Source organism: Dipodomys ordii, unplaced genomic scaffold (genome assembly GCF_000151885.1).
Source record: "Dipodomys ordii isolate 6190 unplaced genomic scaffold, Dord_2.0 Scaffold86, whole genome shotgun sequence".
Taxonomy (NCBI): Eukaryota; Metazoa; Chordata; class Mammalia; order Rodentia; family Heteromyidae; genus Dipodomys; species Dipodomys ordii.
Genome location: NW_012267302.1, coordinates 5,269,398 through 5,295,792, shown reverse-complemented (window position 1 = coordinate 5,295,792; position 26,395 = coordinate 5,269,398). Strand labels below are relative to the sequence as shown.

At 40.8% G+C, this 26,395-nt stretch overlaps 1 protein-coding gene across 1 annotated transcript in view; it reads left to right on the top strand.

Annotated features, from left to right (window-relative positions):
* Positions 1-26,395, top strand: part of Kcnma1 (potassium channel, calcium activated large conductance subfamily M alpha, member 1) — a 697,588-nt gene that overhangs the window by 521,055 nt on the left and 150,138 nt on the right. The window contains exon 15 of the mRNA XM_013025679.1: positions 19,684-19,793. Within this exon, the coding sequence (XP_012881133.1) occupies positions 19,684-19,793 (110 nt within the window). The remainder of the gene's footprint in view (positions 1-19,683; positions 19,794-26,395) is intronic.

Genomic DNA, 26,395 nt, shown 5'->3' with positions numbered 1-26,395 from the left:
TTGCCCAAGCTGTCTTTAAACTGGGGTATTTAGATCTCAGCCATCTATATAGCTAGGATTATAGGCTTGAGCCATTGGCTCAATACAATGTGTAAATATTTTCTTCTAGTCTGCAAATTATCTTTTCATCTTTTAAACTTTTCCTGGAGAAAAAATTTTGGAATTCCTCTACAAATGTTAAAGGTAGAGTTAGCATACGATTCAGCATTTTCATTCCTTAAGTATCGACTCTGAAGAAATAAAATAATTTGAATTAGTTTCCTATGGCTTCTATAATATATTACCTCAAACCTAGATACTTTTTCTTTGCTTTTTTTTGAAGGCCAGAAGTCTTCAGATCAGTTTAACCAGATGAAAGTCAAACTATTGGCAGTGTTCATTATTTCTGGGGGCTCCAGATGAGAATCTGGATTCCTGTATTTTCTAATTGCTGTGGGCTACTTACTTTCTTTGTGTATGACCTGTCATATCACTCCAGAGTTTTGCTTCCTCTGTCATCTTTTTTCTCTTCTTTTTACAAGTCTCCTTGGCTCTGGATTCCTCCTGTGAGGGAGTTTGAGATTTTACTTGCGGTCCATTGGATCATCCAGGATAATCTGCCTACCTCAATCCTGAATGCAGTACTTCTTTTTGCCATGTAAAATACTAATACTCAGAGCTTTTAAGAATTGAGGTGTGGGGGCTGGGAAGGTGGCTCAGTGGTAGAGCGCTTGCCTTGCAAGCCTGAGGCCCTGGGTTCGATTCCTCAGCACCACATAAGCAAAAGAAAAAAGCCAGAAGTGGCGCTGTGGCTCAAGTGGTAGAGCACTAGCCTTGAGCTGAAGAGCTGAGGGACAGCGCCCAGGCCCAGAGTTCAGGCTCTACGACCGGACCCAAAAAAAAAAAAAAAAAGAATTGAGGTGTGGTCCTGTTGGGGGCCATGATCCAGATTGCCATAGTCTGTCCTCTGGACAGAAAGATCTCACTTGCCAAATATATTCATGGCAACCCAATTCCTCCCAAACATCTCAGTCCTGCAGTCGCAATTGAAGTCTAAAATTTTATCTAAAGATCATCAACTTGGAGTATAATCCATCCTGAGAAAACTTCCCATCCACCTGTGGATCTCTGTAGGAAAAATCAAGTACAGTCACGGACTACCTAAGAACAAACTCCATGTATAAGATTTTAATGGAATTAAAATCCTAGCACCTGGTGACATTATAGCTGAACCTATTGCTCATGTGATGTTTGTATAAACAAACCGACGATGCTGTTATTTGTTTAAAAGTGCAACACATAATTATGTACAGTACAGAATACTTCACCCTTTACTATTGACTTTTACTATTCTTCATTCTGTTGTTACCTTAAGAGTTAACTTTGGCTGGGCACTGGTGGCTCACACTTGCAATCCTAACCTACACCAAGAGGCCAAGATCTGAGGCTCACTGTTCAACACCAGCATGGGCAACCAAAGAGCCAGAAGTGAAAGTGCCCAAGTGGTAGAGTATGAGCCTCGAACAGAAAAAGCTAAGGGACAACACTGAATCCCTGAGTTCAAGCCCAGTATTGGTGCATGTGCGTGCACGTATACACACACACACACACACACACATGTTAACCTTTACTTATGAAATTGTTTTTGCTGTAAAATAGTATAGCATGTTATATCTGCAGCAACCTCTCAGTTCTCATCTCCACTTCAACTCTTGGTCTCATCAAGAGGTTGTATCTCGTGACTGACCTGTGCTCTGTAGGTCTGTGCAATGCACTCAGTGCATCACCTAATGATGTCTCTTCCAAAATGTATCTCAGTAGAGAAGTGATACACAGGATGGAGGATGGCCAAGGAAGACAGCTTTAGATATTCCCATCCCACCGGGGAGAAAATGGAAGGAAGACACAGGTACCCCTCAGGCAATTTCAAAATTCAATCAGACTTAATTTTCAAGGTCTGGAAATAATCCTCTGTGGATTAAAATTGGCATTAAGTGGTGTGATCCCTCCAAATGCATTCTTTTTCAAAATTGCTGTGTCTGTTCTCAAGTCTTTCGTTTTTCCATGTGAATGTTGGAGTCAGTTTATCAGTATCTACAAAATTCCTGGTGCTATTTTTGATTGGAATTGTGTTAAACCTACAGGCTCACTTAGTGGAGCATTGTCATTTTCATTTTATTCAATCTTTCTATCCATGGATGTGGCTTTCCCAGTTGCTTATGTTACATAAGACATTAGATGAAAGCGTTTTGTAGTTTTCAAGATAAAAAATCGGTACATGTTTGGTTAGATTAATAATTCAACCTTACAGTTTTGGGAGCTGTTGAAAAAGGCATCATAAAATTTGTTTTCCAATTGCTTATTGATGGTATGTAAACAGATGAATTCTGCAACCATAGGGCACTAGGTAGTACTTCTTGAAGAGTAAATTGGGGCTGGTAATAAAGCCCAATGGTAGATCACTTGCCTAGCATGCAAGATGCCCCCGCCTAGCATGTGGGAGACCCTGAGTTCCTCAGTGCCACCAAAGTAAAGAAAAGATGCGTGAGATTAGACATCATGGTGTCATTCTCAGTCTTAAAGGAAAAGTTCAACCTTCTGTTAAGCACAGTATCAGCTTTAGATACTTTGGGAATCACAATTCTTTTTTAGTTCTAGTTTTGTAGGTGGTGTGTGTAGTTTTTTGAAAGCCAGAAATAGAGCCTCAGTTTTGCTTGCCCTGTATCAATTGATGCCTGTTTTTCTTCTTTAGATTGTAATATCACAGATTATATTGACCAAAGTTAGAGCTATGGAACTAGACACTGAGCATACCTGAATTAAACACCAGTTGGCCAGTGTGATTTTTATAAAATATATTGGTGGAGTTAATTTGCTAATGGTCCTATGAAGTTTTTGTAATTAGTGCATGTTTGTATGGGGGAATATTGGTTGGCACATTTCTATTCTTTTATTTTATGGTTTTAGGATTTGAATTTAAGACCTTGTACTTGCTAAGGCACGTGCTCTACCACTTGAACCACACCTCCAGTTCCAGCTTTTGCTTGATTAATTGGAGATGAGAGTCTCATAGATTCTTCCACCCAGGTTGACTTTGAACTTAGCAGTCTTCAGATCTCAATCTCCTGAATAACCAGGATTATAGGCATGAGCTACAGCTGCCCAGTTCATTATTGTCTTTTTGGTGCCATGGGGTCTGTAGTGATAACTCTTCTTTCATTCATGATTTTGTTTTCTCTCTTCTCTCCTCTTTTCCCTTCTCACCCCACCCCACTCTCTGTCTTCAGTTGTGGAGCTTGAATTTAGGGACTGGGCACTATCTCTGAGCTTTTTCACTCAAGATTAGTGCTCTACCACTTTGAACCATAATGCCACTTCTGGTTTTCTGGTGGTTAACTGGAAATAAGAGTCTCATGGACTTTCTGGTCCAGGCTGGCTTCCAACTGTGATGCTCAGTTTTCAGCCTCTTGAGTACCAAGGATTACAACTATGAGCCACTGGCACCCGGCTTTTTCTTTCTTTTTATTTGTCACTTTATTTTATGTAAATGTTGCTGCTCTGTTCAACAAATCATTGTTTGTTTCCTTATTTCCTTTGATTTTTTTCTTTCTTCTTCCTTTTTGTTCATTTTTCTTTTCTTTTCTAGCTTCTTCAAATTAAATGACAGATTTGAGTCACCTCATTCTCAGTGTAGGTATTTAATGCTGTAAATTTCTTTTCTGTCTTATCTACATCCTGAAACTTTAATTAATTGTGTATTTTCAATTGTTTCTCAGTTAAAATATACCTTTTTAATTCTTTTTTTTAAATAAGTTTTTTATTGTGATTATAATGTAGAGAGGGGTTACAGTTACATGAGCAAGGTAATAAGTACATTTCTTATCAAGCATTGTTGCCTCCTCCTTTATTTTTCTCCTACCATCCCTTCCCTCCCACCTTCTCAACTATTACCCCATCCCACCCAGCCTAAATTGTAAAGTTCGGTTTTCAACATAGCGTCTTGTATATCTCATTGCTGCAATGGGTCAACCTGTATCCCTATTTAAACAAATTAAATCAACATCAAATACAGTGAAAACAGGGGTTATACCATGGGGGAGGGACATACAAAGCAACAAAAAAAAATCACATGGTACCTTATACATAAGTTGGAAACAATAGCAAGAAAGACAAAACCACTTGTGTCCCTATCTTGGGGTTCATTTGTCTTAACATAATCTTATCTGACCTTTTCTGCTTGTCCCAGACATATACCAGTTATTGCAAGTAAGGGAAACCATAGGACCTGTTTCTTGAATCAGTTAAAATATTTTCTAATTGTACTTAAGATTTCTTTGATCCATGGATTACTTAGAAGTATGTTGCTTAATTCCCAAGTATTTGCATATATTTGCATTATTGATTCCCATATGGTTAAATAAAAGTATGTTTTGTCTAATTTCAATTCTTTTTTTTAAAGACATAGTTTTTGAGGTTGAGTTTCAAGTCTGGTTCCTTTCAAGTTATTCTCTTTATCTTTGTTTCCTGTTGTCTGATTACCATATATCTGGGCATTATTCCTTTGGTGTTTTCTTCTTGGGATTCTCTGGGATTCTTGAACCTCTGGGTTGCTCTTTTGGTGAAATATTGGAAGTTTTCACTCATTATTCCTTCAATTATTTTTCTGTACCATTATCTTTCTGTTTTCCTGGGATTCCTGTGACCCAGATGGTGGATCTTTTTCTAAGGTTTCACAACTCAAAGGCTTTGTCCTAAAATATTTGCTCTGTCTATTGTTAAAATTGTACAATATGTAACGAATGCCCTGTATTTAAATTAGTTCACTCATCTATCATCGTCATTCTGCTGGTAAGCCCATCCAGTGAATGTTTTAGTCACCTGATTATTCAGTTCTACAATTTCCATTTGATTTTTCTTTTTGTTTTGTTTCTTTACTAAAGTCACTTGCCTTTTAATTCTTTGCCAAAGTGTTCTTCTTTAGTTGTTGAGACATTTTCAGGACAGCTGCATTAAAATCCTTGTCAGATAACTCCCACATCTGTGCGACTAGTACTTGGCATCTGCTAATTGTGTTTTCTCATGCAAGTTGAGATTTTCCTGGTGCTTCTTCTTCTTTATTGTATCCTGGAGATCTTCATTCTTTTATCATGAAACTTTGAGTATTGTTTAAATCTTACGAGATGGTTGATCGTTTTATTTTAGGTTGGAATTGACCTGATTGATTTTAGGCTACATATTCTTAACCAGACTTTTGTGGGTGTGATTCCAATGTCATTTGAGTTTTCAAGGCATTAACAATGCCATCTGTATCTGTCCCACATCACAGCAGCCTGAATCATGGTCTCACACTAGCACTCAAAGTCTACGCATGCTATCTAAAACCAGTCTGACCCACAAACAACTGAGGGTGAGCTCCGGAGTCCATAAACAGTGCTAAGAGTCTATTTTTCCCAAGACTTCTTTTATTGATCTCCCAGGAATTTCAGGTTCCAAACATTCTTTCTTTTGTGATTCTCTGACGGGGAAATGTCATGGGCACATAATATAGATATAGATACAGATACAGATATAGATATAGATCCTGCTTTGTTGTACTCTTTCTGTGACTGGGTGTGCATTTGGGATCACCTTGTGGAAGAGCAGAGAGAAACAAAAGGCAGTGAGAACTGGGGGCTTATCCTCACTGCCTGGGACCTCCTTTCATCTCTGTGTTTTCATTGTGACTACTGATGCCCCACCCTTAGATGGGAAGAGGTGTGAGACACAAGGGAAGAGAAGAGTTAGAGAGAAAGAAAAGCAAAAGACTGACCGACAACCTCTCTTTTCTATACTCTGAATCAGAACGGGGACTTCTTCTCAATTATTCACTAGCTATATTCTGGGGACCACTCCCAGGTTTTGAGGTCAGATCAAGGGATAACAGAGGAAAATAGTCAGGTATACTTTGTGAGTCTGTTGGCACTTTCAGTATGGTTCTTCTTCCTTAATTTCCCTACTATTGTTTTCAGAGACTTCAACTAGCTTCAGCAAGGGCACCACCCAGGTTTAATGGTTGTGTTTAGTGGGAGTGACTGGATGGACTGTTCCTACTTTATCCTATCCAGAACTGGAAAGCCAGATGTTCTTTAGAAGCTGTATTCTGTAGTTGTCCTCAATTTCAAACTCCTTTAGCTGATTAAGAGGGGCTTTGGGATCCCAAAGCTGCTGAAGTCAATTTAAATATCCATGTTCCATCTTGGAAAATAACATCCTATAGAACCTTTTAATTGAGTATTCCCCCCTCTCCTCCCTCTCTCTGTGTGTTTCTCTCTGTGTGTTTCTCTCTGTGTGTTTCTCTCTGTGTGTTTCTCTCTGTATGTTTCTCTTTCTGTGTTTCTCTCTGTGTGTTTCTCTCTCTCTCTCTCTCTCTCTCTCTCTCTCTCTGTTACCATTAACTGCCACATACATTTCATGGTAACAAAGTGATGTAATCCTGATGGCTAACTATGTTTCAAGTTAAGAGAAATACAGACTGGAGGTCTGTAGGCCATATGCATCAGGAGATGAGACAGTGGAATTAGTGGACATATATGAATGTGAAATTCTACTTTCTTTTTTTTAAAATACCCTATCTGTAGTTAGGGCATCTCTGCACTGTTGAAGTACCATGTACCTCCCTGCTCATTGGTCTGGGTGGGCTTCGTGTTTTTTGTCTGGCTGCAGAAATCTAAGCTTGTCTCTAGCTTCTATATGTATAAAACATTGACTGGACTGTTTTCTTCTTTTTCTAGATTGTGACAAAATACCACTTTTAAAGGAGTTTTCATTGCTTTCTTGTTTTGGTTACTGTTTGGCAATGAGGAGGTGCTTTTCTTCAGTGGATGAGCATTTTTCCTTCTCTTTGAGTAGACTAATGAGGAAAACCTCAGAGAGAGATGACTATTTGGTGCTCCTTTCAGAATGGGATTAGGGATCCTGGTCTAATCACAATTAGCTTCAATTATTCACAGAGGATCTCAGTTGGTGCTTCCCTATCCGTATCTACTGGTGATCACAGTGTTATACAAGTCCATTTCCAGAGCCCTCTCACTTCCCATTCACCTGTACATGGGAAGTGTGAGAGGTGTTATATAGCTAGACATTTGTCAGGAGGATGCAGAAGATTTTAAGAACATGACTGAGGATATGATGTCCCATAAGACTTGAGCAGGTCACTCTACCTTTGTGAGATTACCTGTTGTGAATAAAAAAAAAAAAACTTAAGGGATAACAATATGCAAAACTCCCTAGCCATTGGTCTATACATTCTTGCATTCTTCCTTCTTAGGAGTGGGTAGTCTGTACTGTGTGGGTCTGTGCTTGTGTTTGGGTTAGAACTAAGTCATTGATGAGAGAAGATAACAGAATAAGACTGATACCAAATTCTCCTTTAGGGTGGCATAAAGGCATCCTCACATACATTGCTTACAATTTTGTGTCACTAACGTTTTTGTAGGTGACTGATATTGGGTAGGAGGTCCTTAGAATTCTTAGTGATAAGATATTGAATCAGCAACATTTCTTGACTGCATACATTTTTTTTCTTTCCAGGACAGCAGAATTGTTCATCAGCTTAAATGACACAGGTTCCCCCAATCTCCCCAGCCTTTCTGTCAATCTCCAACTTGCTCAAAGGTAGATAATTTTATCTGCACATATAGGTGAGAATTAGGTGCATCTGTCTAGCTTTTCCTCAGGCCTTTTATACCAGTGGAGCTTGCTGACGATTCTTTCTCCTGTATTAATGAAATCCCACCCAGCAAGTAAGACTGCTTTCAAGACAGAGAGCCCTGCAGTAGAGTGGCTGGGAGGAGAACAGCTGCATTGGAATGAGTCACCTGCAGAGAATTCAGAGAGGGTAGCAGCCTCCCAGGTCCTGTCCAGTGATTGAAATGTATTATCGACTTGAAACTTGTTCCTAAGTCAGGTGAGCCTAGGGCCAGAGAGGCCGTGCCTGCCAAACAGGTTCATCACAGGTCACCTATATATCTTATGAAATACCTTCTGTGAGATGAGGGCTCATTTAACGGTTTTCTGGGCCTACTGACCTATTATAATGCACGCTAAAACCTTTCCAGAACTGCAGTGAGATGGAGAAAAACGTATTTCTCAGATCTCATCTCAAAAGGCCTAAAGTTTGTGGCTAGATAGAATACTTTTGTCAGTTAGTTGGGGTGGGAGAGATAAAACCCTCTTCTTCCAAGAGGCATACTCAAAGTAAAGTCTTGCTTTTGAAAAAGTCTTGGGCTTGCTTGCCTTAAAGCTTGTCTTTAGCTGAGAGGAGAATGCACACTGAACCAGGATTGAATTACCAGGGCAATTACCAAGTTAGGGGTTCTAACTAGGAGATGTCTAACTTGGGAATTGTTCCTCTTTCTTATCATCCTAGTGATTATTTATTTTCTCTTTGAAATACAAATTGAGTAGGTCGGTGTTTTGATGTGTTGTGGGGTTGTTGTTTTTTTTGAAACACTGTCATGGACAAGTAGTAATTTATTAGTATGCCTATTGTGTGGACCATAAATATTCCAAACATCAGTTCAAAATTGGCCTGGGAGATGAAGCTGTAAGTATGGAGCCAAGGTGATTTGATAAGAAAAAGATGAAAGATGAGAGTTTAGGGAGAACCACTAGAGGAGGTAGGCTAGCATCCTATCTAGAACCTACAGGAGCTGGTTATCTCGGGCCACCAGGACCTCCTTCCCAACTCTTTTCAGAAGGCTAGATTGGGCTATCCTGTGTCGGGGCGGGTGGGGGGGTGTGCACTTCATATTTGGGGAAACTATCAAGTCTTTCAAATGCTTAGCTCCTCTCTCATTATTGTTTTGACTCAGAATTAACTTACTAGTCTTTAGGAAAGTCCACAGAGGGTAGGAAAGACTTCTATGGAATATTTGTTGGCCTTTTGGGGGCAAACTTCTTAGGGTTTTTCCTCCAGATGACAATCAGGGATGCTTCAGCTTCTTTGCACAATAGGAAGCCATGAATCAGAGGCCCACCATCCAACTGGTTCATGTTCTTCTGTTTGGCAGTAGAGATACCTTCATTATAATCAAAACTATCATCCTTTCTTATGCTGATATTTACACTGAGAGCAGACTGTCAGAAGATTATGCATTACCTACAAAGTGCACACTGACTAAATGCTATATTTGAGTATGATTATATTACATGCACCTACACAAATATAGCCTTTCCCAGGCTGTGTACTGCTGTATATCTGTTATCTTATTCTAACTACCTTCTTAGAGGTAGGTATTATTATTGAAGGTGAGAGGCTTAATGCTTACAGAAATTGGCTCAGGAAATACATGATGAAGCGAGGATTTGAACCCTGAGCACACTGCCTGTGCTTAGGATTTTCTCTATTTGCTAGTACATGCAGTGAGTATTCAGTATCATACTGTCTGTTCTCCTCCCCCACCACACTATTCTCCAAGCCCAGCAAAATACCTTACCAATTTTTAGACTGCCTACTTCCAATCTCTGGACCAAATGTCTTTTTGATGAGACCTAAAATCCACTCTAGCAAGCCACCGAAGGCGAATTTCTGAAGTCATTTCTAACTTCCTGTGAAAATACTCTGTAACTGGCAAGAGATTGTTCAGATAACAATGAATACACAATAAACCTGGTGTCTCTGCCTTTGATACCTGGCTCACAAATAACCCATTTGGCTTCCCAATCACTCTGATACCTAAAGCTAGCAGAATTTATGCTGGAGGCTGGAATGACTCTGTTCAGCCAGAAAGCAAAAGTTTATGACCAAACCCTTTGCTCTGAAATGAAATCTAGTCTCTTTGGCTCGACTTTATTAGGCCATATTGTACAGCAATAGAAGACATAAGTACCTGGAATCTGCTGTCACTAAAACAGGACTGGGTTGGCGAGCAATGGTATCCTCACTCTCAATAAGGTTTCCTAAACTGGAAAGTTGAATAGAAATTATGGGTGCAAATCAGGGCTATTGTCTCAAACTTTATTTCTAATTGAATTAAGTATAAGCATGCTCTATTGCTATAGTATCTACATAGCACACATTCAAATGGAGATGGAGCTATTATTGGGGTCACGGGGTCAATAGCGAGAGACTGAATAGGTAAATGGACCCTTGAAATCTTGTTTAGGCCAATTACCACAACAATCCAAAACTAGGATACCCATCTTGTATATAATTATCTGCAAGCTTTCTCTGTAAATGGCTCCAGTATTTGGTGGTATTACAGGGAAAAAAAGAATTTTAATCTCTATCTCAAATCCTTTAGGCTGCAGTGGATTTTCCCCCAATCCCTGGTCCTCAGAAACTAAATGGGGAATCATTGTTTCCTGTCCCTCACTGTTTGTGGCCATAGCTCCAAGTGGGGTCCATATATGGGCAGCTTTAGCATCATCTAGGAATGGGTTAGAAGACTTTAGACTTCATTCCTACATTATGGCATCAGGACTACATTCTTCTGAGTCTACGTGGGTTAGGTACATGTACATCAAAGTTTGGAGAGTACTAGACTCAGAAGACTTTCAAGTAAAACCTCAGATACATCCACTATAAGGTATGATGGCTTGTTAACCTAGTTAATATCTAAAATAATCTAAAATACGGAACATTCCCCCAAAGTCATAGATAATTCTCTATTTTTTGTATATTATCAGAAAGCAAGCTCATATGGGCACTGGTTCACACCTATAATTCTAACTACTCAGAAAGCTGAGATCAGACAATGAAGGTCTGAAGCTAGGCGGGGTTGTAAAGCCTGTGAGATTCATAACTCCACTTAAGCACCCAAAAGCCATAAGTGGAATTGTGGCTCAAATGGTAAAGCACTAGCCTTGAGCAAAAAAGATCAAGGACAGTGCCCAGGTCCTGAGTTCAAACCTCAGGATTAACACTGAGAGCAGGGGGACAGAGAGAGAGACAACTTCATAATTTCGATGCCAATTTAAATATTTCTTTCTCACTCCTTTCCTCTCCTCTGAGTTAAAAAACCAATAATTTCACAGTTGTTCTTGGCATTCGTTTTAGAATTTAGGAGTAATGAAATTGCTAAATATAGCCTTCTGTGTTCTCAGACGATTTGCTTTTGAATTGTTGTTTGACTTGATGTTGGAATCCAAACACTGAAGACCAGGAGAAGATGAAGAGGAAATTAGTCATCTGGGGAGGAGAGCGTCACCACCGAGGCTGGGAAAAAGGGACAAGGGAGGATTTTTTTTTTCAAATTGATTTCAAGAAATGTTTATTGATTGCTTACAGTCCAAGCTCTAAGAAGCAGAGAAACCAGATAAAATACCATCACTACAATAAAACAAAGGGTGCAGACATGTGAATATTTTGAAAACTACCCCAGGGATTTTTCTGACAAAGGAATGCTTTTTGTAATGTGAGAATACAAAGAAGGGGCATCTATATTGACCTGAGGTGCTGGGGAATGGGAACTATAACAAGGAAGACCTCTGCGAAAAGTCTTCAAGCATTATGAAATGCATCCTACAGATTTTGAGAAGCACCTCTGGCCTACACTGGTCAGTAATCAGATGATTCTATTCCAAGTTGGTTTCAATGAAGAGCAAAATTTTTCTAAGAATCATTATTTTGGATGAATCATCCAGTGGATGAATTTAAGAGGGAAGATAAGGGGAAAAGTCAGAAATGAATGTTGTGGAGGAGTATTAAATGAGAAACAAGGCAAATATCACAGATGACATGGTAGACACGGGGATGGCAAATATCAGAAAAGAAATATTGGGATGGGGAGGGGTGGTAGAGATGAGTCTATAATAGAAAATACAATGCCTGAAAAATCCATGAAGCTTGCTCTTTTTTATAGCAATTTTTTATTGTGATTAAGTGATTACATAAATTTACAAATTTCACAGTATTGTGGGATAGTGATACTTAAAGTCACGAACATTCTAACCTTCATGGGGCAAATTGTCTTTATTGTGGTCTATAAAGTTTATGAGTTCTATGAGCTTTGACAGTACAGTTAGTTCTTCCACATCAGGTGAAATGTACATTTCTTTCCTTTTACTTAGTGTCAGCTGTTCCCTCTTTCCACTCATTCCCTCCCTCCTACCGCTGCCATTGAGTTGCTTAGTTTGTTTTGATCAATAACCAGTGCAGCTGATGGGTCCTGCTGTTGTATGTTTTCCTGTTTCTCCCTGTTTCTGTGTCCTGCTTCTAGTTTCCCTCCAATGTACCATATATGTGGTACATCAGCCTGGGGTCATTAAATAATGATTCGACATGAAGAGTGGAGATCCTTTGTTTCTTGAGTCTTGTTTACTTTGTCACATCTCCTTATATTTTGGATTTAACACCCACTTATCAGGGAGACCATATGCCATTTGTCTTGGCTTACCTCGCTCAACATGATTTCTTCTAGCTCCATCCATTTCCCTGCAAATGCCATTATTTTGTCCTTTCTGATGGCTGCATAATATTCCATTGTGTATAGATACCACAATTTTTGGATCCATTCATCTGTGGTGGGACATCTGGGTTGTTTCCATATCCTGGCTATTGTGAACAGTGCTACAATAAACATGGAGGTGCACGTGTCCTTGTATACTAGTTCCTGTTGTTCAGGGTAGATGCCTAGAAGTGGTATGACTGAGTCATAGGGGAGGTCAATATTTAGCTTTCTGAGGACCCTCCAGACTGCTTTCCAAAGTGGTTGTATAAATGTACATTCCCACCGGCAGTGTAATAGGGTTCCTCTTTCTCCACATCCCCTCCAGCATTTGTCGTTGGCTGAATTTAGGATGTGGGCCATTCTGACTGGGGTAAGGTGGCATCTCAGGGTTGTCTTTATTTTCATTTAAGGGAGGAATTTTTGCAGGAAGAAGGCTTCCTGTTGGTGTGATGCTGAGATAACAGTTCTTGAAGAGTTCTTTCTTTCAAACTCAAATCTCCAAATTGTTGGATTTAAAATTTGTAAAACCATAAGCCATTTGCAAAGATGGTTTGTGATGACAGTGTTTTTCCCAGAAAATATTGCTCAGAGTAAGAAGTTTGGGGGGGCAGTTTAAAAAATGACCCAATTATACATATTCCCTGTTAGACTGCAGAATTTTCCAGCAAATTGGTTCATTTCATGCTTTAACACTAAATGATAGGAAGTTATTCCTACAGATGTATGTTTAGAAGTGCTTGTTTCTTTTGTGTCCGGATCACCTACTTAGCTCAACTCAGCAAATATCCATCAAATGTTGTTTATTTGCAAGGCGTGATGTTTCTCCTTCTTCTAGAAGGTAGAGTTGAAGAAGAGCATCTTAAGGGACCTGCAATCAAAGAAGAGAGGCTCACATTCTGATGGCTGCTTAACTGTTAGATATTAGAAGAATCAGATACTCTGAGAACAGCAAATGGCAACAAGAGCCCAGAAAGCACTTGCTGTGTAGTAGCTTCTGTCCTAATCACTCTGAGCCCTTCATCTCCTCAGTATTTCCAGTCTCCATTAAAGCAAAGTAGATGTTGGGTGCTGATATCTAATGGTTGTAATCTTAGCTACTCAAGAGGCTGAGATTGAGGATCATGGTTCAAAAGACAGCTCAGGCAAGAAAGTCCTTAAGACTTTTATCTCCAGTTCACCATCAAAAAGCCAGAAGTGAAGCAGTGGGTCCAGATGCAGCACCAGCCTTGAGTGAAAAAGCAATGCCCAATCCCTAAGTACATGCTCCAATACCAGCACAAAAGAAGGAAAAACAAACCACAAAAAAACCTACAACTATCACTTGGAACTAACACTAATCTCTTGCCTAGGTAATTATTCTTTTTCAAAGTTTGCATGGTTCTCTTTGTACATACTTTTCTTTATCTTCAGTCTATCTGACTGGATGCTTGAACTCAGGACCTGACCTGAGTGCTAATCCCTGAGCTTTTGTGTTCAAGGCTAGCACTCTACTACTTGAGCAACAGCTCCACTTCTGGCCTTTTTGCTGCCCAAGCTAGCTTTGAACTGTGATCCTCAGATCTGAGTCTCGTGAGTAGCTAGGATTACAGGTGTGAGCCATTGGTGCTTGGCTGCGTTGTCTGGCATTTCTTATCTCTCCACAAATAGTCTGGGTTAGAGCGATGTTGTGAGGAAAATGCCATGTATTTGAATGTTTTTGCCTGTGGTGTGGTCTGGTAATTTCTCTCTAAACCTTATGTGATTTTTTGATTTGTTTCCCCATATTACCTGATGGAAGAAATCTCATTTGATAATCTGCAGTCCACTTGTCTGGGAGCATAAGGAACTTGGCTCAAGTCCACCTCCCAAATTAATCTTTGGAGTTGTTTATTTACTCATTCTCTGCTGAAGCAGCCCGTTAGCTGGCAACACATCAAATCTGCAATAATTTGTTTTAATTGACATTGTTCTGAGGCTTTTGGAAAAAAATCTGAGAACCTTTCATCCTATTCATTCTTTCTGGAAAATGTGATGTGAAATAGGCCATAATCACGAATGCCAAATTGTTATGGAGTCCCTGAAAACCAGTGCTATACTCTCAGAAAGGCTGCTGACCTGAGCCCTCATCCAAGAAGCACAGAATTGTGATAGGCCATTTGGCAAAGAGAGGAAGTACACTCTGGAAAGGTGCAAATCATCATTCTCCTCTGCTTTCTTCCTCAGGCTCCCACTTAATCACTGGTTCACTCCACACCAGAAAGCCATGCAGGGAGCTGTTCTGTGAGCTGCACCGTGCAGATCTTAACAAACATGATTCTCGTTTGATTTTTTTTAATCCTATGAGTTGGTCTTAGGATTCTTCATACTGAACAGTGCACAAGCTGGGAAGGGGTTAGAAAGAAATAACCACATGCTCTTTGATCAACATGGGGACAAAGTTCATAGGTACCCAAAGCACAGAAGGAAATAGAAGAGAGAGTTCAAACAGCTTGGTGAAGTCTGGACAATGCCCTATTTTCCTTAACATTGTTTTTCTTCCCTCCAGCAACAAATGAGGGTTTGCATCACTCCATCAGATTTTCCCCAGTGCCTAACATGACTGCACCATGAAGGAATGGGTGTAAAAGATCCCACTCATTTTAGTTAACAAGTCTACTCGGTGGTCAGCTAAGAACACATAAATTCGGATTCCAAGTTTATTATTGAAGTCAAGGGGCATGACACATTCTGTGGGTGCTGTCTCATCTCTGTCAGAATAAATAGGTTTTTATAGCATCTAAACTAATGTCAGCCAGTTCATGTCACCGAACTCTGTTTTAGACTGTCACATTAGTAGGGACTGTGGCAATGTGTTGTGTGATTTATATATCTGAAAATACATTCTTAGGTTAATTCTAAACACTGCTGTGATTTAAAACTGCATCCTTTAGAAGACAATTCACTGAAAATTCAGAAAGATTATTTTAAAATAATAAATGTAATAAAATGCAGAGTCACTAACCCCTGCTCTCCATTTGGGGCAGCCCTAGTATGTAGATGTTATGACTCATTTCTTCTTAGTGCAGCCATTAACATAATGTTCATTGGTTTCTACAATTTCCCTTTAGTTCTTTATGTTTGATATGCATTATATATATGCATATATATGGATTAAAGCAATGTACTTGCTTTCAATTAAATAAGGATTGGTGTATGATAATTTTGGGGATTCACTGTATGGCTCCAGAGGCAGCCATAGATGGTTGTTTTTGTTTTATCAGAATTGTTTTGGCTTTAACTGAGAGAATTCTTCAGACTCTTTACTGGGAACAGAAATCACAGTGACTGTGACAGACCTCAGCCAGGAAAGCTGAAATGTTCACATTCACCAGGCTGTTAGCATTAGAGAAACACACTTTCTCTCTAATCAAAGGAAGCATAAAAAAATAAAAGGCATCATTACATACTGATCGTTGGTAACACACACAGAATCGGCAATCAGGAAGGTAAGATTGTGCCAGGAGTTAGGGCTGATATTTCCAGTTGGGAAGGTAAATCTGCTCCATGGCAGACTGTCCCATGGAGTGGTGTTAAAACCCTTTGCTTGTGAGGTTAAACTAGACTGGTTGAAAAATTAGATAATGGAGGGTAGATAAATAAAACCATGGAAGGGGTAGACAAGCTAGCCCAATGGCTTATTCCCCTTCTTCCTGATGATGCTGTGTGGATTTGATGAATATGAACCCACAGCACACCACCTGCTCATCCTTGCTGGGCGTTCTTCGGAAACAGCTGGGGTATGATATGACAACCAGAGGATGAATTGTGGCCTCAGGAAATGGTTTGCCTTTGACTGATTGCTGAATGGCTGGAAAATTAATTTTGGCACCTTTCTCCTAGTCATTTTGGCCCCTTTTCTTCATTTTTTCCCCCTGCTGGGTAGTGTGTCTTCACATTAGAGTTAAAAATACGTTGACAACGCCAATGTGGAGAGGAGCATGCAACTATTTTCAGGAGGAACTTGTAGGTTGGGTTGGTTGCACTTTTGTATCATAGAATCGATGCTTCTATGCTTTGACAGGAGGTCTGTCATGTGTAAAAGGGGAATTTCAGTGACCATAAGTGTCTTCACTTTCTCCAGAGACCTCTATTCACTGTCACGTTCTTGGTGTTAAGCACAAGGTTATAAGACAATACGTAATTCATATCTCATCCTATTTACAAACAAAATATATTATGACCATAGTGCTCTCCTGAAAGTTCTGGGTTGTAAAATTTTTTACTAATACATACTAAAATTTCCTCAGATCAGTTAAAATGGGGAAAAAAAGATATCTTTCTGAAAGCAAATTATTGAGATTTTTGAATTGGAGGAATTCACAAGTTCATGAGTAGGTGAACTCATTGCAGTTAACTTTTTGAAATCAAACTGTCTCGCAACAGAAATGGTTGTGATTGTTTTTCTTTAAGACCCCACTCTAGGAAAGACCAACTTGTGGATAACCCACACACTCAGCAGCATCACAGTTGCTACCTAACCTGTAAGAGTAGGTTGAAAATGGTTCATTCTAATGAAGTCAGCCTTACAATCTAACCACCCAGACTGTGGACAAAGAAGACAAATAGCATTGAAGTGGGAAGCATTTGGTTCATTTGTACATTTGTCTTGTGTCCCCAATATATGAGGGCTGTCTCTCTCATGCTTTCCACCCACATCTCCTTCAAATCCACATGTTACATTTTGCCCAGTTAATTGAGACATCAGTCATGGGCAAGATACTTTTACATAAGAACAGAAGAAGTGGTGGCTAAGGAGCAGGGTATGGTGACACACACAGTAACTTCAGGAGCTAGAGGCACAAAGAACTGGAGTTTGAGGCCCACAATTAAAAAAGAAAGACTTGGGTAGCACATACCTGTAATCCTAGCGATCCAAAAAGTTGAGATCTGAAGATGGTGGTTCAAAGCCAGCCTGAGCAGGAAAGTCTCTAAGCTTCTCTACTTAACCACCAAAAAGCTGGAAGTAGAGCTGTAGGTCAAGTGGTAGTGCACTAGCCTTAAGCAAAAATACTAAGGGATGGTACCCAGGCTCTGAGTTTATGCCCTAATTCTGGCACAGAGAGTTGAGGTGATAGGAAGGAAGACAGAGACAGAGAGACAGCGAGAGATCCTCAACTCAAGGGCATCCTAAAGATTCCTCCCTCCCTTCCTCCCTCCCTCTCTCCTTCCCTCCCTCCCTGATTTCTTCCCTCCTTCCCTCCCTCCCTTCCTTCCCTCCCTCCCTCCCTCCATCCCTTCCTTGCTGCCTTCCTTCCTTCCTCCCTACATCCCTCCCTCCCTCCCTCCCTCCCTCCCTCCCTCCATCCCTCTTTTGCTATATTATTTTCAAAGTTTGATTCCAATATAAAAATCCTTCCAGAAATGCCTAGCATAAATAAATGTGTTGAAAAAGCCAGCTCAACTTGCTTAGTTAGGAAAAGATACTTACTACAATGAAATTTGGTATAAGACCCCTCTAAAAGTGCACTTTTGTTATGATACTCAAGGTAGAGTGTAAAAACCTATTTCCCCAGAGAAGAACTGTTCTGTTTCACTGTAATATATGTGTGCTCTTAAAAGCCTCAAGACATTACAGGAATCTGTATCATTCTAGCACTCAGGAATCTCTTTGTTCTGGTATAAAATTTTCTAGTATTTTTTGTGGTTTTAAAAATAGGACTAGAATATACATGTGATTTTGTGAGTGTACATGTTACTTAAATTTCTATGAACAGATACTTTTATCGTAACCTTTTCATCACTTTGCAGTATTCTGTTGTATAGGTATGCCACCTGTGGATTTCTTTCCATTTTTGTCATGACTAGAAAGGATAGTCTTGCACATATCTTTGTGTATTTCCCTGCTTATATGTTTGTTATGAACACTTAAATGGAATAGCTGTATTTAAAAATACATAATGACACAAGTTTTGGATGAGACAGCAAAATTGCTCTTTGAAAAATGTTGAATTCATTGATGTGTCCATCATGATTGTGGGTGAGTACCATGAATCCACAACTATAGAAATGGCTTGGGTTCCAATGTCCCTCAGTAGATGAATGGATCAACAGAATGTGGTATATGAACACGATGGAATTCTATGCCTCCATCAGAAAGAATGGCATTGCCCCATTTGTTAGGAAATGGAAAGACTTGGAAAAAATTATATTAAGTGAAGTAAGCCGGGCCCAAAGAAACATAGGTCCCATGGTTTCCCTTGTTTACAATGGACAAGCAGAGAAGGTCAAAGGCTATGTACATATGACCACGTGAGATAATGTTAAGCCAAATGTACCCCAAGACAGGGACACAGGTATTTTTTCTTTCTTGCTATTGTTTTTAATGTACTTATAATGCACTATGTGATTCTTTTGTTTCTTTTGTATATTCTTCTCCCATGGTATAACCCCTGTTTTCACTGGATTTGATTCTGGTGTTCTACATCTTGTATATACATTTTTGTAATTTGGGGAGGGGATGGGGTATAGCGGAATGCTTAAATGGGGATGCAGGTTGACCCAATGTGATGATGAGATATACAGGACACTATGTTGAAAACGAACTTTACAATGCCGGGGCGGGGGGGGGGAGGAGGAGTTGGGGAGGTGGGGAAGTAAGTGATGGTAGGGGGAAAACAATGGAGGAGGTAACAATGCTCACTATGAAATGTACTCATTACCCTACTCATGTAACTGTAACCACTCTGCACAATATTTTTACAATAAAAAAAAAAAGGAATGGCTCAGTTAGCTGGCCACCGGTGGCTCCCGCCTGTAATCCTAGCTATTCAGGAGGCTGAGATCTGAGGATCACGGTTCAAAGCCAGTCCAAGCAAGAAAGTCTGTGAGACTCTTATCTCCAATTAACCACCAGAAAACCAGAAATGGTGCTGTGGCTCAAGTGGTAGAGTGCTAGCCTTGAGCTGAAGAGCTGAGCGACAGTACCCAGGCCCAGAGCTCAACACTCACGACTGACAAGAAAGAAAGAAAGAAAGAAAGAAAGAAAGAAAGAAAGAAAGAAAGAAAGAAAGAAAGAAAGAAAGAAAGAAAGGGATCAGGTTTAAGAACAAGTAGTGTTTGAAGAGAGTGCTCCATATCATTAAACACTTCCAGTGGATGCTGTGGAAGTGTTTCTGGTGGCTAAGAAGGTCATAAGACAGGAAGGTCATCATTGTCTAACTAGTGCGTTCCTGGGTTTGTTAGGCTGTAACTCAAGTTCTCCTCTTAGAGTCTATGGTTGTACTTTAAATCCTTGTTTTGTTGTGTTCTTGTTTAGATTGAGGAAGACACATGGCAGAAATACTACTTGGAAGGAGTCTCCAATGAAATGTACACAGAATATCTCTCCAGTGCCTTCGTGGGTTTGTCCTTCCCTACTGTTTGTGAGTAAGTGACAGTTAACTGGATGTTCTTTGGCTCTTTAGGATGTGTCATACACCCCTGCCTGCCACTTGCTCAGGCACACTTGGTAATCACTAAGGAGGGTCCTGGGCATTCAGCTCTGCATGTTTGACACATAGCAAGGTGGTCATGATACAGTCCCTACCTTCAAAGTGTCCACCAACTCCCATTTTTCTTGCAAGCCTGAGAGTCATGGGTGTGCCTGCATCATTTGTACTAAACCTATCAATTGTATTTAACTTCCATATTTTGAATTATGCATCTGTGTCCTAGACATTTGTATGAAGGTTGTTAGGAAGCTGTGCCGCTCTGATTTTCTTCTTTCCTTCCTTTCCCTTTTCACTTCTTCATTTTTATGTTCTCTTTTTTCTTTCCTTCCTTTTTCCCTTATTTCCTTCTTCCCTCACTCCTTCCCACTTTTCTTTCTTCCTCCCTTCATTTTTCCTTCTTTTTTCCCCTCCCCTTCCCTCCCCTCCCCTCCCCTTCACTTCTCTCCCCTTCCCTTCCCTTCTATTCCTCATGCTAGGGATTTAACCTAGGTCCTAATACATGCTAAGCACACTCCCAGCTTCTTGGGTGAAACCAATTTTTTCCAGTCCCTGGATAAAGAGATTTTAATCTACCATCTACTCAAGACACATTATAGCAACACTAAAGACCAAGTTGCAATGAAGAGTACTTTTATCATGGACTTAAGAAATGTCGAACCAAGTGTACAGCGAGAGCTTGGAAAAGGCCTCAGCCATGGAGCTCTTACATGGCCCTCCTGCCATGTTATAGAGTACCAAGGTTTAGCTTCCTGGACTGGTTGGTGCACCAGATAGATCAGAGGCTGACAGCCACAGCTTTCCACAGTCCTCCAGGCTAAACAGTGGCCACTTAGGAGTTGACCTAGCCTCAGGAGGTCCAGATGTCCCCAGTAAGGCATGATACTCTTTTGGGCTGTCTACTTAGAACCTCAGCAATTGGGTTCAAGTTAAACTAAATGAAAACGTAATTTCATTTGTGGTGGTGGGACTTTAATCATGACCCACTACCCCTTGTGAAGGATTTGTCATCCTGTCTCACTGTTAAAACCTGAGAAGAAACTGTGTTTACTTAGGAACCAAGGCTAGCTTCTGGAATGTCTGAAGGTGTGCAATGAAACCAGAGCAACCTTTACATTAAAGGGGGGTGGGGAGCTTTGAGCTCCTTTGGGTTATTCTGTCCTGTTCTCCTTGGTGCCTGGGGAGGGCTGCTTCTGTTTACCTAGAAGTCTCCTCTCAGTGAACACAGCAGGTGTTCTCTGCCAGTCCCTAGGACCAGGCCCCAAGCACTCCAAAATAGTTTGGCTGTTTACCCTTGTCTCTAAGCGAAAGTTTAAATGTTAAATGGACTGGAAAAGTGAATAGGTAATTGATTCAGAAGGAGTTATTTTCTGAAAATGGATGCCCTGCTGTAATGCCCATGTGTTCCTTTCTTGGAGAGCTATTTCTTCCTTTTCTTTTCTTTTAAACTGTGGGAAGAAGTTAACCATTCAGAGGCCCTGGGACCTGGGACACTGACACTATCTCCAAGGAGCTTTCTTCTCCTTGGACTTCATCCTGCCTAGGATGGAAAATCCAGATTTATAGCAGGACTTAGCGGATTCTGGCATTATCTAAATGTGATTGAAGCTGCAAGTGTGTAACACAGAAATGGTCTGAGCTGCATAGCATACGTGGTAGGGGAAGTGGAGGGGGGTCTATGGTGTTAAAAGTGTGAGGACCATGAAGCACCTTTTGTTTGCCCAGTGTGTTTTCTAGTATTTATGAGTGAAAAGTAGTTTCTCCACAGCTCCCCGGGCACTTCTGTGTTTCCTGTCACCCTCCTCTTTTACTTTGAAATTAATCTTTTATTGTCCTTAAGTAGTTGTGCAAAGGGGTTCCAATTCAACAGGTCAGCTTGTGAATACACATCTTGATTAATGTAACCCTTTCATCATCATTCTCCCTTGCTCTTCAACCCCACCCATCCCCCAGGTAAGTGAAGTAAATCAGGCTCAGAGAGATAAAGGACGCATATTTTTTTTCCTCATCTGTAGAATTTAGGTCTAAATACTAACTACACCTTAAAAATATTGTAACTACATATTAAAATACTGTATACTTATATACACAAACATAAACTAAAATGCGGTACACGCAGGGGAGGAACAACTAATTTACACTTTAACAAAATGTCATTTCTTTGTGTCACGGGGGAAAGGTTTGAGGTCAAGGGGTAGGGTGGCTGATAAATGGAGAGAGGAAGGGTGGGCAAATGCAGTCATCATATTTAATGTCCATATATGAAAAATGGACATGACCACTATCTTCTTCTGACCTTGGATATGGGGTTAGTTCATCCTAAAATAGGTGAGGACTGCTCCCCCTACAGGTTACAACTGGGATAGGCACAGTGGTGCACTGGAACTATGGCAGGCCATGTTTGCTGACATTTCACATAAGAACTAGATTCTGACCCCTCTTGTAAGCCTGAGATGGCCACCAAGGATATTCACATCTATTAAATGCTATCTGCCTCCAAAGATATATATATAGTTACCCCCTACCCTAATGTCTTAAACAAGGTCAAATGTCCATCAATAATCCCAGGCCTGTATAGACAGGCAATTTGGCTAACCTTGATCTTTTGGGTGGTATGAGACTTCACTGGCTTTCAGTTCAACAGCCTGGTCTAGAGGATTTAGAGACTGCTCCAATATTTCCCTTGATTGATTTTCCTATTTAGAACATGTCCCCAGGGGGGAGAATCTTTTAGACCTATCTTTTTGTCAGAGAATTTAGTATTTGTTCGGTAAAGCTTCTGCATTACAATACAAAAAAAGCAACTTCTGATGGGAGTGAGAATGTATTCAACTTAGTGCTATTATTCGTTTAATGCAATGATTCGGCAGAGGTGCAACTAATCAATAAAGAAAGGACACTTAATGAGATTTAGGAACATCCCAAAACATTGAAGCTCTCCTCAAGCATTTGATTATCTGGAGGCTTAATTATCTGTGTTTTCTACTTTAAATTAAAGAAAAGCCATAACTCAAAGTTACCAGCAGTTTAATGATAACACTCTTCAATTCAGGTTAATTAAAGCACAGCCGTAATTAGAGTGTAGTGTTGTACATCACCGGGCTGGCGCATAAGTATTTTCATTACAGTAAGAATTGGCTATTCAATTTCCAGATGACATAAAGGATGCCAAAATATATTTTAAGCTGGTTCGTGGAGAATTGGAAAAAAAAAAAAGAATGGGGGGGGCGGCGCGTATTCTGGGTATAATAAAGCACAGATAAAATATACAGATTTTTCAGAGCAGTTTCTGTAATTACGTGCCGCACTAAAACAATATGTGGCCAATAATGTCTAAAAGCATGAGAAGAAATAAATTTACTCTTCCCCTGGGCGGGCAGAGTGCCACCCTACAGGCTGGGATCACTGCATGGGATTGCTTGCAGCTTTCTCAGGGGCTGAGAAAGTCACTCAAGCAACAGATAAGAGAGACAGATCTGTAGGTGAAATTCAAGTCATTTCCCAAAACAGCAGGAAGGGGGCTGGATGGGAGGAGGGAGGAGCAGAGGCCAAACTAGCTTTTAAAAACATTTCAAGCTCGCTGGTGTTGTTGGCTCTCTCACTTGTAATCCTAGCTACTCAGGAGGCCGAGATCTGAGGATCCTGCTTTGAAACCAGCCCAGGTAGGAAAGCTCATGGAACCCTTATCTCCAACTACCACCAAAAGAAAAGAAAAGAAAAAGCCAGAAGGAGAGCTGTGGTTCAATTGTGATAGGGTAGCCTTGAGCACAAAAACCTCATGGAGAATGCTCACACACACACACACACACCCATTCATGCCAATCAATTGCATATGTTGACTGTATATTTCAGCACTTTTGGCCAACCATGTATATGATCAAAATATATGTCTTTGTCTTAAAACTAGAAACTAATTTAGACAAAATGTAAAATCACTTTCTTTTCTTTCCATTTTCTCATTTATCCACTCCCCCATAACAGTTCTGTGTTGTTTCTATTAATTTAACTGTCTCTGTTTTATGAGCAAGGGTACTGTGGCTCAGGGGACATAGGTACTCTTGTGTCCAGCCATTTGGAGGGCAAATAATGGAACCAGGATTTCAAGATGGAGTCTTTGTACAATTAGGGGCCACTTGGAGTATGTGCCAGTTGAATAATAGTTCATTAAGTTCACTCCTAGGAGCTTCTACTATGGAGGGATATACAGGCTTCATCTCCAGATGCTGATAGCTGGGTTAAGTCCTGAAAAGTCTACATTTTGACCAGCAAACTGCACGAGTCTGATTCCAAGTCTGAGGCCTGGAAACATCTATTTCATCTCACCCCTCCCCCTCCCTCTCATTCTCTATTTTGAAGCCCACTGCTGCAATGTGCTAGCCAATGCTTACCATTGTAGTTGGGCTGCATGGTGCATGCTTGTGTTAAGATTGAGATCTCTGTGTGTGCTTCTTGCCCACAGTCCCTCCTTCCTCACATAGGGTGTTATGCAGTCTCCAGGGACGGAGGAATGAGTCTGTCCTCTGCCATGCCACACAAATCCCTGACTGCCCTTCCCATGCTCCATGCCTAATCCTAACCTGTATAGGGAAAAGAAGTGGGGTGCTGAACCCCTCCATGCCCATGGTCAGTTCTCTTAACTGGATAAGCAAAGGAGCTTCTGCTTGAGAAGAGCGAAGAAGCCCTCGAGCAGAAAAGGCCAGGGAAATCAAGGGACTTTTGAGGTGTTACCTCAAAGTCATCATCTCTGGGCTTCTTTGGTGGGCATGGCCTTTACCTTCCCAGGATGCTGGGAAGAATATTCTCTTTGCTTCAAAAGAACCAGTCATTCCTAAACATGTGCTCTTGGTTTTGCCTGGCCCCCTTGGCCCTGGGACTCTGTGGCAGTAACACTGCAGCAGAAGAGCTCAGGGATGTACAGGAGAGAAGGCTATCTATTGATACCTATTGAGAGTTGACACTAGCCATCTTTAGCTCCCTTTTCCATCTCGCTCCCCACTGGCAAGCTGCCTTAAGGATCCAGGTGGCCAGTGCCCAGGCCGCAGTAGGAAAGCAAGGACTAAGATGCCATCTGAGATCACTTTTTTGTGATATATAAATGGTGAAAGTCACAAAAGACTGGGGTCAAAACCCCAGATCAGCCACTGTCTGGATATGTGATGTGGGGCAAAATGTGTACCTCCTTCCTGTGTCAGCTCAGCTGCCTGACCTTGGGCTTGGTGCAGACCTCCTCATCTATGAAAATAGGAATGGCCTTCAGAGCTCTCACCGCTAATTTATATCCTTTCTTCTTCTCCCGTCTCTTTTGCTCATACCTCTGACATAGAAGCAGCTACAAAGATGCATTATAATAGTCCTCACTTTTATTAACTTTTTTTTTTTTGTATGAGCTTGTGCCAGTCCTGGTGCTTGAACTCAGGACCTGGGTGCTGTCCCTGAGCTTTAGTGCTTAAGACTAGTGACCTACCACTTGAACCACAGCTTCTCTTCAAGTTTCTTTTAGGTGATTAATTAGAGATAAAGGTCTCACAGACTTTCCTGCCCCGGCTGGCTTCTAATGGCAATCCTTAGATCTCAGTCTCCTTAGTGGGTAGGATTACAGGCGTGAGCCACCTGTACCTAGCTTCCATTTAGTATCATTTAGTAAGTTCTCTGGTCAATCTGTCACTAGTCAATAGGCTAGATATTTAATGAACTGGGAATATTTCCACAATTTTGCCGAGCTTAGAGCCAGTCCTGGAGAAACTTGCAATTTGGTCACATGCATGCACATGAAGAGTTAATAATTATACTTACAAATATCAAATAAAGGATTTGGTTCCCCCTTCAGTGCCAGTTTGTCATCTGGTTGAGGGAAGTATTATACATCTGCAGGGATTCCAGATGCGTGTGGGGCTGGGGGACATGTAGAGTGTAGAAACTGAAGGTTCTAGGGTGTCCTCGCATGGGAATGACCAGAAGAGGCTTCTGGAAATGAGGCTAGCCCTCGTTTGCCCTTTGCCCTGTGAAGGGGTTGGATTCAATTTGGAGGGAAAGAGGGGAGTGGGTATTCTAAAAAGTGGGGGCCTGGGAGTAGGAACAGGAGGTCTCATAGTCCATCAGAATATTCTGGACATACAAGTCTCTGGGATTTGCCAGTGAGAGCACATCGATTTCCCTTTAGAAGAAAGAATCACATCAGATATACTTCCACATATACTGCTTTGGGAGGAAGGAGTGATAATCTTTTCAATACAAGAGCTTGTGGGGGTGAGGATGCGCTCCCCTGCTCTCAGGTAGGTAATGAGTAGAGGAGGGAGGTGGGCAGAAGGAGCTGGAGAAAAGCACAGCTTCAGCAATTCTGCCGACCGTGGGGAGAACACCGTGTTCCAGGCTCCGAATCTCATGGTGAGCCTATTAGGCAGTCACTCACCACTTGCCAAGTATAAACGCTTAATTGTATCAGGCTTTACAGCTCAGGAGGGATTAGGACAAAAGATGTATTTAAAAATATGATGTGTCTCTCTGCCCCTTTGCAGTTGATGGAGCAGTTAAAATTTACAT